Below are 17,036 nucleotides of genomic sequence, written 5' to 3'. Positions count from 1 at the left end.
CATCCCAAAGAGTCGGGGCATTAGGACAAAGTCTTCTTTACCATGAACCCCAGTCTTCTTCAGATGTGGGGCTTTACTGTGCTCCCAGTAATTCACAATTTTGAAAAACCAATCAAACGCAAGATGAAGAATATAGGCCTAATCAGAATCTCCCAATTGTTTTAACCCCTTCACTGCTACACAACTTGCAGAGCATTTGGTTGAGACGGCAGGCAACGCTCATATTCGAAATTCCATATTAAAAAGGGGGGTGGGGGAAGCACTTAAAAAAAAAAAGACCTGCCACAAAAAGAGTAGTGGTGGATGATGGTGACAATGATCTGATGAACAGGTTGTCCACAAAAACGTTTGAAACTGCGTAAACACAATCAACAAATTATATTATAGGGTCTACGGATGTCAAAAGGAAACAGAACACAAGCAAACATACAATTACATAAATATATATTACATTTATGTATAATAGAAAAATTCAACCAGATTTCCTACAATTTTGACAGGCAGAATAATGTGGGATATTGCAAGGGTGCAAGGTAGAGACCTCAAAAACTCGTCAGTCAAGATCCATTACACAATGTATAAAAACAGATGTGTTATAGGTCATGGATCCTTCAAAAACGGAAACCAAGATAACAGTGTGAACAAAAAAAAAACTAAAAAGCCGATCAGCTGTTTGAAGAGACCCTAGGCCCGGTGACGTCACGTTCATCGGTCACATGACCTAGGCACAGCTCAATTCCAGTCAAGGGAAGGGGGCCGAGCTGCAATGCCAAGCACAACTGCTTTCCAATGGGCAGCACTGTGCTTGATGAGATACAAGGAGGTGTCCTCAAACAGTTGAGCAGCGGGGCTACCAGGAGTTGGACCCCTGCCAATCAGATATTAATGACTTATCCTGAGGATAGATCATCAATATTAATGAAAGTAAAGCCTATTACCAGTGACACATAAGAAAACTGTCAGTAAAAAGTCAAGACTTGTATGCATCAGATATATTAGACCAGCATGGGTACCAGAGACCACAACTAATGCCCAACTCCCCGATCAGCATCAGCTGGTTTATTTTCTTATTTTGTTGGAATACCCCTTGAAATAAGTCTATAATATAGTTTCAGTAATAGTTTTTGGCCTATTGTATAGAAAGAACATTTGTCCCTCCTTCCATAATGCAGGCAGTGTGATGATTTCACTATACAATAGCAGGTCTGCATCACTGGATGGCAGTATGGGAAAGGGTACAGGTAAGTATATTTTGTTTTAGAGGGCACTGTGAGGCAGTTCATTTTCAATGGGCACACACTAGTTAGGCACTAGCTCAATGTGTGTAGGACTATCTACAGCAGGGGTGCTCAACCTACTTTGGTCTGAGGACCGCAGTGTCACTTTGTTCTATTTCAAGGGGTCACAAAAAGTTGATCGGGGAAGAATGATCACTACCACAGTCGTTCCTCCCTCATTTAGTGCTATTGATTATCAGTAGCCTATCCCTGATTTCCCAGTAAAAAATGTTGTTTTTTTTTAAGTGCCCACAGCCTAGCCCAGAAACAGAAGATTTATATTTACCTGTGATGCTAGGTAGGAGGCGTACAGGGAGGCATTTTAGGGGATGGATAACCATTTAATGACCAGACACTTTTTTTGTGAATTAGCGAACATGGTGGTTCAAATGGTTGTAACTTTTGTTGGACTCCAAAAATACTTTTTGGCCCAAAAATTTTTTATGGCACATAGGGCTTTTTATAATTTTTTTTTTTAGCTTTTTTAGGGGAAACTGTGCAAAACATTTTTACACAGTCAGCATTATTTAAAACTATAGCTTCTTATTCTTTAAATATGCAAACAGAAACCAAAAAATTATTAAAATTTGTTCCCTATTTTGTGTCAGTCATTTTGAAATATTTTGGGTTCTTTTATATATGTATTTTATTATTTATCTTTTTTTTTTTCTACTTTTTTAACCCCTTCCTGACACATAACGTAATAGTACATCATGGCGGCAGGTGACTTGCCGCACTTTGACGTACTATTATGTGATGGTAATCTGGCGGGCAGCGGAGCAGTGCGCGCCCGATCGCTGAAGAGGCCCAGCAGTCACTGATAGCCGGGCCCCTGTGGAATCCGCCAGCATTGCTGTAAAAGCCTATGCCGGCTGATTAACCCCTTCTATGCCACCGTCAGCGCAGGCCGCGGCATAGAAGGGGGTTTACGGTCAGTGAAGGACCCCTTCGGGTGTGGATGTGATGCTGTGGAGGGGCCCGATGCGTTAGAAGGCAGCCGATGACTTGCAGAAGCTTCCCAATGCTTTGCAAGACATCGGGATCTGCCTTCTATTGAAGCCGAGGAGATCCAGCCCTAGGCTGTGTCTACTAGGCAACCTGTTAGTGTATTTCACTGAGTAATACATAACAGGCAATGCATTACAATACAGATGTATTGTAATGCATTGCAGAGGGGGATCAGACCACCAAAAGTTGAAGTCCCAGAGAAATAATATTTAAAAAAAAAAGTGTTTTTAATAATGAAAAAAAAAATCAAGTAAAAAAAGTAAAGAGAAAATGCCCCTTTCCCCTGATTTTTTTAATATATAAAAAAACAACACATTAGGTATCGCCGCGTCCGTAAGACCGGCTCTATAAATATAATCACATGATCCAGCCCGTTCAATAAACACCGTAAAAAAAAAGCCATTTTTGTCACTCTACATCACAAAAAGTGCAACACCAAGGAATCAAAAAAGGTGTATGCCCCCCAAAATAGTACCAATCACCTCATCCTGCAAAAAATGAGACCCTACCTAAGACAATCGCCCAAAATATTTTAAAAAACTGACTCTCAGACTAAAATTTCTCTAACATAACATGTCCCCCAAGGGATTAAGACCTTTGGTGTCTATTTTCACTTATTTATCTTTTTTCTTTTATTTGTACTTATTTTGTACTATTTTATTTTTTTTATTACTTTTTTTTATAATATTTGCCACATAATATGTCCCCCAAGAGATCTTTAAAAGACCTTTGGGGGACACTGATTTTTTGTTTATTTTTCACTTTTATTTGTATTTTTTCATAATTTTAATTTTATCATTTTTTCAATTTTTTTTAAATATTTTTTTCTATATATTTTTGCTACATAATTTCTGCCCCAAGAGGTCACTGAAAGACCTTTGGGAGACACAGACTTTTTCTTTTGTATTCTGCACCATTTCCACTGTAACTGGAGCATCCAAAAGAAGCCCCAGTTACAGGAGAAATCAGCCTCCTGTGGGAGCTTTTGTACAAGACAGAGCTTATCAGGATTTACTGACCGTGCAGCTCTGCACTCCTCTGTCCCCAAGACTTAGACCTGTTTTACACTTGTGTTGTGGAATAAAACGGATCCGTGCCATTTAATACATCTGTATGCATCTGTTTCCAGAGGATCTGCATTAATTCTAAACTGAACAAACCATATCCCGTATAAAAATCAATGGGTGCCGCATCCGGCTTTATATGCCGGATCGTTTCACAGACCGGACACAATACAGCAGCTTACAGCAGTTTTGTGTCTGGTCAAAAAATGCAACAAAATGGAACGGAATGCATCCTGATAAGTTTTGCCCCCATTGACAATGAATGAGGACTAAACTGATCCATTTTGGCCCGGTTTTGAGATGCTCTGCCGGATGTGTGAAACAGGCCTTATCTGTTTTTCGCTATTCACTGCATAACCCTCATTGAGCACCATGCACCTAACTGAGGAGAAGTGGTAATAAACAGTTTCTGTCTTCTCCTCGGCTCCCTGGTTGTCACTGACAGAGGGGGACCCAACCTTCTCCTGCTAGAGGGTTGGTGTAGTTATATATACCACTAAAGTGACCTAACATAGTGTGCATGTGATTATATAACAGTGTGCATGCTATACCACTAAAGTGACCTAACATAGTGTGCATATGCTTATACAACTGTGTGCACGCTATACCACTAAAGTGACCTAACATAGTGTGCATATGCTTATACAACTGTGTGCACGCTATACCACTAAAGTGACCTAACATAGTGTGCATATGCTTATACAACTGTGTGCACGCTATACCACTAAAGTGACCTAACATAGTGTGCATATGCTTATACAACTGTGTGCACGCTATACCACTAAAGTAACCTAACATAGTGTGCATGTTATTATATAACTGTGTGCATGCTATACCACTAAAGTGACCTAACATAGTGTGCATATGCTTATACAACTGTGTGCACGCTATACCACTAAAGTGACCTAACATAGTGTGCATGTTATTATATAACTGTGTGCATGCTATACCACTAAAGTGACCTAACATAGTGTGCGTGCTTTACCACTTAAGGTCACTGTCAAGCAGGTACTTCCTTTTGTACTATGAATGATGTACAGTTACTTGTAAGAAAATGATGCCATGCATTTGCATTTCAATGTTAGCAATAACACAAAAAAAAAAGTATTAGACAATGGCGATTTCTTTCAAACTAAAAATCAATGTTTTAGGATGTAGGATGAAAAAAAAAAAAAAACAAGACTTACTTTTATAAAATAACAGCTAAAATAAGTACCTCCTAGTGCGCTTGGAAAAGTAAAGTGTAGTGCTCTGGGCTCACGGCAGTATAACAAAATAATTACCCAAGGGTCCCTTTGCCAGTCATCGGCGGGCTAGGCGGTTTCTGAGTTGGCGGTGTAGTGCGTGGCAAACCTCCCATCTTCATGTTCTGTGTACTGACCTGTACAAAGTAGAAAGCATTTGGGCAAAGTAGCACATAACAGTACAACATATTCTGCTTTTATGGAAACGCATGAAACATGAAGATGATGTGAAGACATTTGCTCTTAAAAGGCAATTTATGGGACAGGACAGCCTCGAAAAATGGAGATGCACACAACAGAATGTTATTTTCCATGCACATCATGTGGTTTTTAAAAAAAATGCACTAAAATGACCTCTTAGGAAACATGTATATTTAATGAATCAAAAAAAAGAAAGTCAGAGAGGGACTTTTTTTTTTTTTTTGGATGGTCTTCACTACAAGAGTAACATGAGATGTGAGATTGACATGGGAACAGGGCCTGCTAGCTAGCCTCTAAATTCACACCATGATAGCAATAAACAGTATTTTAGTAATGCCTTTTCTAAAAAGAAACATTAAAACCAATGTTAAAAAACTAAAACTTCTATGAAAACTTTCACTATTGACCTCTCGAGGTTCAATCTGTCCGGCTAATGCAACAACTGGGCCAATAATAAGAGCACCGGCCTAACTTACTAACTTACTAAACATTATTGCTTTCTACATACTGTACTAGTCTTCTCACCTCTAGTGCCCCCAATGGGCAGCAGCTGCCCTGTAAGTCAATGTCAGGCGCAGGAAAATCGCTCCGGAAAATGTCTCAAATAAATATAGTTGCTCAGAGAAACTGTATTGCAATAAATGTATTTTATGTTCTTTATGTTTTTGCTCTAATATCTATTCTGTGTTTTTAGTAAGCTGGTTATTTACATGATGCTGATAAAAAGTTATTACTAGTTATTAACCATTTATGAAGGAGTCAGTCGGAAGTACGGCTCACTGACTCCACAGCCCTGCTTCGGAGTATTTGCTCCTTGGCAGTAGGATTCTGATGAGATGCCTCAGTTTTCATCCTTCTGGAGGAGAGCCAACTTGCATAGTTTCTCCCAGGGAACATTGCCTGTAAAACTCCCCACACCGGCTAATTGTCGGCAAGCAGAACCAGTTTCTGCATACTGTGGCAATGAAGCACTTAACTACTCAGACGGAAAGCAGTATACCGAATATACTTCATACATAAAATGTCCCAAAGGGGAAAAACTAAAGAAAACAACAAAGTATTATGGAGCATGAAGACCTGCCCAAGATGCACCAGAAACCACAGCATGTTAGGCGGAATGTGTACTAATTAGACCATTATTGGGATAGTCTGAGCGGGATGCACGCACACCACATAGCAGGAGAACATAGTAACATGTAACCCTACAGACCGGGGCGGCTTTCTGACATCACTGTTGATAGAATCCAATCATCATGATAATGACACATGGACTTCAGATACTTTTGCTGTTATTTGAGGCAGATTTTCATCATATTATCCACAAAGCCAAAATTTGTGGAGGATTTATCTTTAAGCCCTTCGCTCTGGAGTTCTGGCTTTAAAACGCTGAAAAATAGGGCCTTGGGACTTTCTGAGCTTACTAGCGTGACATTCTTGTGAACTGCTGCATTTCTACACCACTCACTCCGGTTTTAGAGTGGGGGGGGGGAGTGGGCAATGTAAGGGTCCATTCACACGTCCGTATGTGTTTTGCGGATCCGCAAAACACAGACATCGGCAATGTGCGTTTTACATTTTGCGGACTGCACATCGCCGGCACTCTCATAGAAAATTACTTTTCTTGTCTGCAATTGCGGACAAGAATAGGACATGTTCAATTTTTTTGCGGAATGGAAGTGCGGATCCGCGGATGCGGACAGCACATTCCGGCCCCATTAAAAATGAATCGGTCTGCACCTGTTCCGCAAAATTTCATTTTGTGGACGTGTGAATGAACCCTTAGGCTGACATCACCGTGTAAGCTTTCGATTCTTCTGATCCATCAGAACAGAAAAATAAGGAAAAAATTGATCCGTTATGATCAGTTTGCATCAGTTCGTGTCAAAATAACGGATCGTTGTCTTTTTTTCTGATCTTCTGATGGATCAGAAGAACGTAAAGCTAAATGATGATGCAAACTCAGCATTAGGACATATTTTTGGTCCGCATCTGATCCGCATTTTTTGCAGGTCGGATGCGGACCGTTTCACTTCAACTGGGCCACAAAAATGCAGACCGTACACCCATGTGCTGTCTCCCCGCCAATTACAGACAAGGATAGGACAGTTCTATAGAAGGCAAGACTTTACGTTCTGCAAAGTGCGGAACACACATGTGCAGTATCTGTGTTTTGCGGACAGAAAAAAAAAGGGCAATGTTCGTGTGCATGAGCCCTCAGCCTGTTGAGCTGTTTTAAGCCAGATTTGTCAATTGTGAACTTTAAAAAAAAGTCACAAAAATTTGTGCAACCTTACACCAGTAAGGTGGTGTAAAAAGTACATTAATAGCACACAACAGAAGTATCAGACTTAAAGATACACCAAATTTACCAAAGTGCCATATTTGATAAATGTGGCACAGATGACATCATTGTAGACTTCTGAATAAAGGACTCAAATGCCCCCAGCCCCCTTTATGTGGATACTGGATTTATTTGGACACCTTTTAAAGGTAAGCTCACTGCTCTCATGGCAACATGACATTACCATTACTAGGAGCCCTTTAAATGAGTATTCCCATTTAGGACATTTATGGGATATTGCTAGGATATGCCATAAATGTCAGATAGGTGTGGGTCCCGTTTCTAATAACAGAATGGGGCCCTGAAGTGAACAGGGAAGACACTGCTCCATTCACTACTGTGCAATGACAAAAAAAAAAAAAAAAACTGCCAGCCTTTAATTAATATTTTTTGGGGTAAAAATATGGGAGGAAAAAAAAAAATCTGTTCTGCTACTGTTTAGTGATTTTTTTTTATGGTATACAAAATCATCATACAGTCGTGATATCTAATGTGTGTAAATTATTTTATGTTCTGGTATGTATATTGAATAAAGTATATTTGCTGTAATATTTGTGCGGGATGTAATAGAAATTTAATTTTTATGTTACCCTTTTTAATTTCCTTTCTTTTTTAACCTCAGATTTTTATTTATTTTTTTACTTTATTTGCACTTTTGCTACTTTGCACATAGCAGGATTATTAACACTATATTAGGCATCTGTTCCAGCTCATAAAATTCTGATCTTTAGTTTGCTGGGAGTTGATAGTGAAGCCAATTTTGGCCCCTGGCATTAAAAGAGCAGAAGATACTGGATGAGTGCCATGACTTCCAGCATCATCATAGGAAGGGTGCCAATGACACCTAACAGACCACATTGACTTCTAACTGCATCATCCAGTGTCCCAACGTGGTTTCTATTGCTTTGGCGGCATGTAGCGGTTTTCTTACAATCAATTCTGATTGAACTGCTGACTTGGGCTCCAACACACGGAGGAATACTGTCTGAGGCCTTCAGGTCCCAGGCAATTATCATTTCATTTGCAGCAAATTCACTCTGCAGTAGCATAGATTTACTGCTAAAGGGATTTTTAGGGACCCAGCAACCCACCTTAATAAATCATATCTTGCCTGCAAATGAAATTTCCAACATACTTAGACGGCGGTTCCGCAATACACAGGGCACCCATTCACGGATGTAGACCTATTCACTTGAATGGGTCTAAAAACCCGGAGATGCGGTGAGGTGCAAAACGGAAACACGGAACCCCATGGAAGCACTACGGAGTGCTTCCGTGGGGTTCCGATCGGTGCTTCCGTTCCGCAAAAAAATAGAACTTGTTCTATCTTTTTGCGGAACAGACGGATCACGGACCCATTCAAGTTGCCCATGCATTGGGGACCACAATCCAATACCAATAACCAATCCACACAACATCAAGATGGTAATGTATATATAGAAAACCTTCTATTGCAGGCAAGATATAATAGATTAAAGGTGTCCCGGAAAACCCCAGGGCTTATATACAGAATAAGCTCAATTGTCACATACTGCAACTATGGTCCCAAAGGAGGAGATATACTTTTAAGGAATGTGTGTTAAGACATTTCAAAGGCATCCATACCCTCTCATTCATTCTGCACTAGCCGACCATTGAGTATATAAATTCACCTGTTGAGTCTTACCTTAAATCTTAGCAACCACTTAATGTACAAAGGAAGCAAACAGGAAAAGTAAAGAAAAAAGGTAACTGAGGTTTATTGTTGTCATAAAACATGAATAAAGCTTAAATGAAAGCAAGGTTGACCAATTGTTTAAGGGGTTTTCTGAGACTTTTTTTAACGGATGACCTGTCCTCAGGATAGGTCATCAGTATCTGATCCGTGGGGGTCCGACACCTGGCACCCTCGCTGATCAGCTGTTTGAGAAGGCATTGGTGCTCCTGTGAGCGCCACGGCCTTCTCGCAGCTCACCAAGCACAGCGCCGTACATTGTATAGCGGCTCTGCTTGGTACTGCGCTCAGCTCCATAGAAGTACCAAGCACAGCCGCTATACAATGTATGGTGCTGTGCTTGGTGAGCTGAGAGACGGCTGTGGCGCCAGGAGCGTTGGTGCCTTCTAAAAATGATGATAGTCGGAGGTGCTGGGTGTCCCATCCCCACCGATCAGATACTGATGAATAGGTCTTCAAATCTCAGAAAACCCCTTTAATACAAGCATTCCAATGTATAACGCACAAAAATAAAATATTCTTTGGTCCGGGCTCTCAGGTTGAAATGCACTGTACATGGTTAAACTGTTAGCTACGCTATCATGGCAGCCATTCTATACTATTTATATAAAATAAATATTCTACTAGTTTAGAAACCAGCTGAATATATAGTACAGTTTATACACTTACATACAAAGAATAATTCTGCACTTATCGTGTTTTCATGTGTCACGATTCCTTTACAAGGTGTTCATAAACCTTTGGGCACAGATTTCGTTTGCTGTTGAAGGGGTTTTCCTGTTTATATCTACATAAAGCGTATTCAACTAGTATCAAAAGCAACTTGCAAAATTGCTTCAGTGTCCGTTAACTTAAATTTTGTTTCTTGCATACAGTTCCAAAAAAAAAAACTGAACAGAACTTAAAGGGGTTGTCCAACTTCATAGAATATTTTTAAACAACCCTCCTACTGACCCAATGAGACCTGTCAAGGATGCTTACCTGCTCCCCGGGCCCCCCAGTGTCATTAATGCACTTAGGTTCCTGCAAGCAAACCTCCAGCATAGACAAGGATACATGTGTGCTGCTGCAGCCAGTGGCCTCAGCAAGGACACACCACTACTGTTTTATGTGTGGCTTGGGGACACGTCACTGCTGTGGCCAGCCATTGGCTGCAGCAGCACAGATGACCCCGTCCATACCTGAAGATTTTATGGGGGACCAAAGCGCAGTAAAGACAGCAGTGGACCCATAGAGCCGATAACTATACTTACCTCGACAGGTCCCACTGGGTCTGTGGGGGGAGGGGGTTCAAATAACTTCATGAAGTTGGACGACCCCCATTAAAGAATATCTGTCAGCTGTCCTGGAATGTCTGTTTCAGTAAATACTGTATGAATAAACTGACAACTGGGTGTTAATGTCAAGAAGGTGTGACTATATACTCTGGCACTGGCCAATAAGTACGGTGTGGGGACAGTCCCTACTGCAAAGATGAGCAGTAATGCTCAGATGTCAATTTATTCACACATATCCAGGAGGAATAACAGAGGAACAGCACAATGCAGAGCTCTAAGAAAATCCGTCCTATAGCACTGTTCATCAACAATGCAAGTATTAACAAAAACGGACATGATAGGAATGCTGAACATCTCCGAGCCAAGACTGAAACCGTTGTTGCTGCCGATTTCCCCATTTACAATGCAAAGAGTGAAATCTGCAGCAAATTCCGTGACAAAGCAACTGCAGAAACAGCCAAATCCTTGCTGGGAATTCTGCCCGTTACGGCCCTTCTATTAGGCCTGAAAGGCTTTCCAGCCTCTGGATATAAACAGGGATACTCCCATTCACAGGCAGCAGAAATCACACAGCTCAAAACTATTTAGTCCTTAGCTGCCAAGACCATAAAGCCAGCATATAGACACTAATGGGATAATGTATCAATCTGGTGTAAAGCAGAAGTATAGCAAACCAATCATTTTTCAAAGGAGCCATAAAAAATGAAAGGTGGAATCTGATTGGTTGCTATGGGCAACTAAGCCAGTTCTACTTTACACCAATTTGAAAAATGACCCCATAACTGTACGCATCTACACCCAACCAACCACCAATGTGGATCTGTGATCACTGAACACCTACAAGAAAAACGCACTGTTCTAAAAAGGACAGTGAAGTATAATTAGCATAAAAATAAATAAAAAAAACAGATTACAAAAAAAAAAATGTTTAATCAAATCAGATACAGTCTTAGCTAAATTTCACAAATACCTTAACTCCATGTCCGGTGTCATCAAGAATCGTGTAGTCAATGGGCTTTCGAATGTAGCGAACAGGCCTCTCCAAATTTGCTGGAGCAATAATTTTGTGCGTTCTAGAAGTGTTTTTGTTAGTTGTCAAGATGCCAATTTCTCGTCTTGCAACTTTTTCCTTGTGGATATCCACTGTCTAGAAATTAAAGGAATTTATTTCAACTTTGGTTTAAGCTCCTCAGAAGACAAAAATCAATTATTACATGACCACAACATATTAAATGAAGTTAAAGTTATTAGAAAACGAACATTCTGACTAAGGATACTTTCATTATTCTTTTCCGGCATAGAGTTCCATCCAAGGGGCTCTATACCGGAAAAGAACTGATCAGTTTTATCCTAATGCATTCTGAATGGAGAGCAATCCGTTCAGGATGCATCAGGATGTCTTCAGTTCTGTCTTTTTGACTTTTCAGAACATTCCAGAACACTTGTCAGAATGCCATATCCGGCATTTTTTCCCATTGATATGTATTAATGCCTGATCCAGCCCCGAGTGTTCCGGCAAAACGGATCCGGCATTGAGGTCTGCGCATGCTCAGACAGAAAAAATAAATGTGAGAAAAATAAATCCCGGATCCATTTTTTCCAGATGACACCGGTGAGACTGATCCGCAATTTCAATGCATTTGTCAGACGGATCAGTTTGCATCCGTATTGCCGGATCCAGCGGGCAGTTCCGGCGACGGAACTGCCTGCCAGAATCCTCTGCCGCAAGTGTGAAAGTACCCTTACGCTGGGTTCACACCTAGGCGTTTCTCAAACGCGTGTTTCTATGCGCGCTTTATGCGCGTTTTTTTTAATAGTGGACGCGCGTTTGACGCGCGTTTGGGTGATTGACAGCAGTGTTGTCCAAAGAGTCTATGGCCCAAACGCGCCAAAAAAAGCTCCTGTACTTGTTTGAGCGTCGGGCGTTTAACAGCACGATCGTACGCGCTGTAAAACGCCCAGGTGAGAACCATTCCCATAGGGAATCATTGGTTCTTGCCTGTTGTGCGTTTTACAGCGCGTAGGAACGCGCTGTAAAACGCTCAGGTGTGAACCCAGCGTAAAACCTACCACCCTAGTACAACATGGAGTGAGTACACATGGATGGTAATCAGCCTTCCCAAGAATAAGCTTAACCTCTTCCAGACCATTTACCCTCCTTCCTGACAGAGCCTAATTTAGCAAATTTGACACTTTGTCACTTTATGTTGTATTAACTTTGGAACACTTTTGCCTATCCAAGCCATTCTGAGATTGTATGTCATGTTAATGGTAAATTTGAGTCAATATGTTTTACCTTTATTTAAAAAAAAAGAACCACAGTTTATGGCAAATTTTTAAAAATTCATTATTTTCTAAATTTGAATTTCTCTGCTTTTAAGATATTTATTAATTAACATTCACTATATGTCTACTTTATGTTGACATCATTTTGGTAATGTTATTTTATTTTTTAGAACGTTAGAAAGTTTAGAATTTTTAGAAGCAATTTGTGAAAAACTTTCAAGAAAAGTTTGCAAAAATCTACTTTTGTAAGGGGCAATTCAGTTCTGAATTAACTCAAATAATTAACTCATAAATTACCTCATTTCAGAAACTACACTCCTCAAAACTATTCAAAACTGATTTTGGAAAGGTTGTTAACCCTTTCAGTATTCCATAGGAATTAAAACAAAATGGATGTAAAATTTCACAGTTTTTTTTTTTTGTTGCAGATTTTCCATTTTAATAAAAAAATAAATATGGAACACATCAAGGGTTAACAACAAAACAAACCCCAATATTTATTACCCTGACTCTGCAGTTACATAAAACACCCCATATGTGGTTGTAAACAGTTACAGGGGGAATACAACCCACTGAGAGGCTATACAGCCTCACTGCAAGGCTGATCGCAGTCTCAGGAAGACCCGACAGCTCCTCCACATGACCCCTGGGCTGGAACAGGAAGCAGGATATCGCTTAGCTGTATACACAGCACTTGTTCAGCGCTGTGTATACAGTGATCTAGAACGCAGAGACACAGAGGAACAGCACCTGCCTTCTCTATGGGGTGCCCTGCTGTCACTGACAGAGGGCCCCCCAATCCACAGCTGCACAATTAGCGTACATCTGCAATCTCTGAATGAACGTTCTAAAACGTCCATTGAAAGATAAATCCTGAACCCCAGGATGTTTATAGTTTATGGACGCCAGGAAGTAGTTAAATGGTCAATACATTTTCACACAACTTTGCATAAAATCAATAGTACCTGCAACCACAAGAAACTTTGTAATATGTTTTATCAGTGAGAAATAGCTAGTTCTCCTATTATTAGCTGTTTACCACCACCACCACCCATTCTCCAATTGCATTTCCCTTTGAAAAACTGCTTTTTCTATCCAGCACGGAACATTTCTGTAGGAGGATCATATTACACATGTCAATGCAAGTCTATGGAGAGGAGAGTAGTGAGCAGAAGCTGAAGAGACAGGCACAAATAGAGAATGGACAGCTACATTAGGAAGGTTATAGCTCAGCATGTATTCAGAAAAATAGGGGTCAGTATTTCTCTGTAATGTCCTCTATTATCCTGGGGCCGCTTCTGAGTGACTGTAAGAGAGTTGGGAGGAGATACTCCTCTACTTTGTGTGCAGTGGATGACAGCTAGTCTCCATCCACCACACCTGAGAGAACTGCACACTAGATATTCAGCATGCACACAGGTAAACTGCTAAAAATGCCATACAAAAGTTATATAATGGTATCAGACGCAGACCAAAAACAGTTGTTTGAATGAAGTCTTAGGCCCCTTTCACACGGGCGAGTATTCCGCGCGTGTGCGATGCGCGAGTTGAACACATTACACCCGCACTGAATCCTGACCCTTTCATTTCTATGGGGCTGTTCACATGAGCGGTGATTTTCACGCATCACTTATGCGTTGCGTGAAAATCGCAGCATGTTCTATATTCAGCGTTTTTCACGTAACACAGGCCCCATAGAAATTAATGGGGTTGCGTGAAAATCGCAAGCATCCGCAAGCAAGTGCGGATGCGGTGCGATTTTCACGCATTGGTTTTAGGTGACAGTCTATTCACTGTATTATTTTCCCTTATAACATGGTTATAAGGGAAAATAATAGCATTCTGAATACAGAATGCAGAGTATAATAGTACTGGAGGGGGTTAAAAAAAAAAAAAAGTTAACTCACCTTATCCTCTTGATCGCGTAGTTCCTGGTCCCTTCTTTATTAGCTGTGGGCTAAAGGACCTGTGGTGATGTCAGATCACATTCTCCATCACCACGGTGATGGACCATGTGATTGGAGCATGTGATCTGACGTCACCACAGGTCATTTAGCCCACAGCTCATCATTCAAGAAGTAAAGAGACCGGGAACTACGCGATCAAGAAGAGAAGGTGAGTTAACTTTTTTAATTTTTTTTAACCCCTCCAGTACTATTATACTCTGCATTCTGTATTCAGAATGCTATTATTTTCCCTTATAACCATGTTATAAGGGAAAATAATACTATCTTCAGAACATCAATCCCAAGCCCGAAAGTCTGTGAAGAAGTTCGGGTTTGGGTACCAAACATGTGCGATTTTTCTCACGCGAGTGCAAAACGCATTACAATGTTTTGCACTCGCGCGGAAAAATCGCGCATTTTCCAGCAACGCACCCGCCTCTTATCCGCCTGACGCCCGTGTGAAAGAGGCCTTAGAAAGAGACATTTTAAAAGGTGACAGTTTGCCTTGTGTATCAAGGCTCAGTTCAAAAAAATTGAGTCAATACGTCTATCAGGAGTATAATTAATGGAAAATCTAAAATAATTTCTAGAAACAAGATTCAGTCGTGATCTCACCTGTGATATATGATTGATCGAGGACTCCATCCTCCTGAGTTGAGAAGCTTGAATATCCAGCATCTGAAGGACATTGTTGGCTAAGGTGTTTATGAGATAAGCCACACTAGCTAAGGACTGGGTCGTATAGGCTTTGGTTTCTTCTAGAGCCCTTTGCTTATCTGCAGACTAAACATACAAAGTATACAAAAGTCACTTGGTTTATATACCTTGTGGGTAGCATGAAGTTATATGAGGCCATATGCATACATGGGGGCACTTTTATTTTTAAATCCATGATTGCATTCTAAGCAGCAGTATAAAGGAAATGCATATGACATTGTAGCAGAAGGCTCCAAGAGACCAAATAATGACATGTTTTGGGGTTTCGGTCATGGTTTTGTGGTCAAGAGACTTTTCTAAGAGCTGTATCTTGGTTTCAGAAGATTAAACATCAGCATATACCACAATGTGGATGCAGAGCCCTCTAGTTGCACCATCTGAGTGTATACCAATCGCTAACCCTGAACGTAAGCGCACTTGTCACCAATATGAGAGGTGTAATCAGTATTACTGTATTGTGTTCTCAGTTACATTCTATCTTTTATATATGTACCACTGTTGGCAATTACGAAAAATGGAAAAAAGTGACAAAAAAGCTGAGGAAAAACTCTATGGCAATTATTAAATGCATGACAAACAATTTTTATGGTGTTTTTCTTCACTTTATGTGTTTTTGCTTTTGTTTTTTGCAAAATCAGAGCAAGCTCACAGATATCCATTGTTTTCCTCTGGTCTGTTTGAAAAAAAACCACAAGTGTTCGTGTACATTGTAATTTTTTTATGCAGTTTCTAAATTGCAAATTTGCAATAGCATTTTTTTTGAAATTTATTTTATGCCCTTATATAGCACTACTATATTCTGTAGCGCGTTACAGAAACTAGCATCCAACTGTCCCCAACGGGGCTCACAATCTAAGTTCCCCATCAGTATGTCTTTGGAGTGTGGGAGGAAACCAGAGGAAACCCACACAAACACGGGGAGTCCATGTAGATGTTGTCCTTGGTCGGATTTGAACCTAGGACTCCAGTGCTGTAAGGCTTCAGTGCTAACCACTGAGCCACCGTGCTGTCCAAGAAATTAGAGGGGGTACACACTTCACTGTAGTAAAACAAATACCTTGCAAAAAGAAAAATACCATAAGGCTACTTTCACATTTGCGTTTTTGCCGTCCTGTTTTGAGATCCGGCGTGGGATCTCAAAACCACAGCAAAACGCTTCCGTTCTAATAATACAAATGGCTGCATTAGTTCAGAATGGCACTAAAACATTGTAAGTCAATGGGCGCCGTGTCAGAAGAAAAAACGGATCCGGCACCATTGACTTACAGGGTTTTTGGTGCCGGATCCGGCTTCTTCAGTTTGCTTGCAGCAGTTTTGTGTTCAGCATGGGAATGCAGCAAACCAAAATGAAACGCATGGTATTGCGCTCCGTTCTGGTTTGTTCAGTTTTGTTCCCACTGACAATGAATGGGGACAAAACGGAAGCATTTTCTTCCGGTTTTGAGAGCCTCTGCTGGATCTCAAAACCGGACAGCAAAGTGCAGATGTGGAAATGCATGTGCTAAAACAACTAGAAGTTAAAAATGCAACAAAATTGCAAAGGTAGCGCAAGGCTGTCGTTTTATTTAGGATGCGTTCTTATTTTTTCTTCAAAAAAATGCACACCAAGAACAGTGTGGCGGCATCTTAAAAGATGGAGCTGCAATAATCATATTCTGTCCAACTAAGCGGAGCATGTGAGGTCAGGAGATCAGCCAATCAGCTGCTGCATCCTGTATTCCAGGGCTGAACCGCTAATATTCATCAGTAGCCAGTCAGGCTAGGGGTTGGCGCAGACCGTGTGCGCCATTTATACCACATGGTGAATGCATAAAAACAAGACACAAAAATAAACGGCTGAATTGCTCTTTTCTACAACCCCATAGTGACCACGACTTGCTGTTCACAACCGCCACGTCTGACTCTACCCGTAGGCTTCCCAATCCGGTCATCAAGAGAATGTATGCCCACTTTCTGATCAA

General features: G+C 40.7%; 1 protein-coding gene across 15 annotated transcripts in view; it reads right to left on the bottom strand.

The window, feature by feature from the left end:
• Positions 1 to 17,036, bottom strand: part of ABI2 (abl interactor 2) — a 103,228-nt gene that overhangs the window by 55,761 nt on the left and 30,431 nt on the right. For 8 of the 15 annotated variants that reach the window (XM_044305065.1, XM_044305070.1, XM_044305073.1 and 5 more), the window contains exons 2-5: positions 14,974 to 15,141; positions 11,097 to 11,273; positions 8,802 to 8,819; positions 4,633 to 4,730 (exon numbers count right to left, since the gene is read on the bottom strand). In XM_044305065.1, coding sequence (XP_044161000.1) covers positions 4,633 to 4,730; positions 8,802 to 8,819; positions 11,097 to 11,273; positions 14,974 to 15,141 — 461 coding nt within the window. The remainder of the gene's footprint in view (positions 1 to 4,632; positions 4,731 to 8,801; positions 8,820 to 11,096; positions 11,274 to 14,973; positions 15,142 to 17,036) is intronic. The other 7 variants (XM_044305067.1, XM_044305072.1, XM_044305075.1 and 4 more) reach the window with 1 other exon arrangement.

Source organism: Bufo gargarizans, chromosome 8 (genome assembly GCF_014858855.1).
Source record: "Bufo gargarizans isolate SCDJY-AF-19 chromosome 8, ASM1485885v1, whole genome shotgun sequence".
Lineage (NCBI taxonomy): Eukaryota > Metazoa > Chordata > Amphibia > Anura > Bufonidae > Bufo > Bufo gargarizans.
Note: the sequence above shows the minus strand (reverse complement) of the source record. Positions and strands in the feature narration are given on the sequence as shown.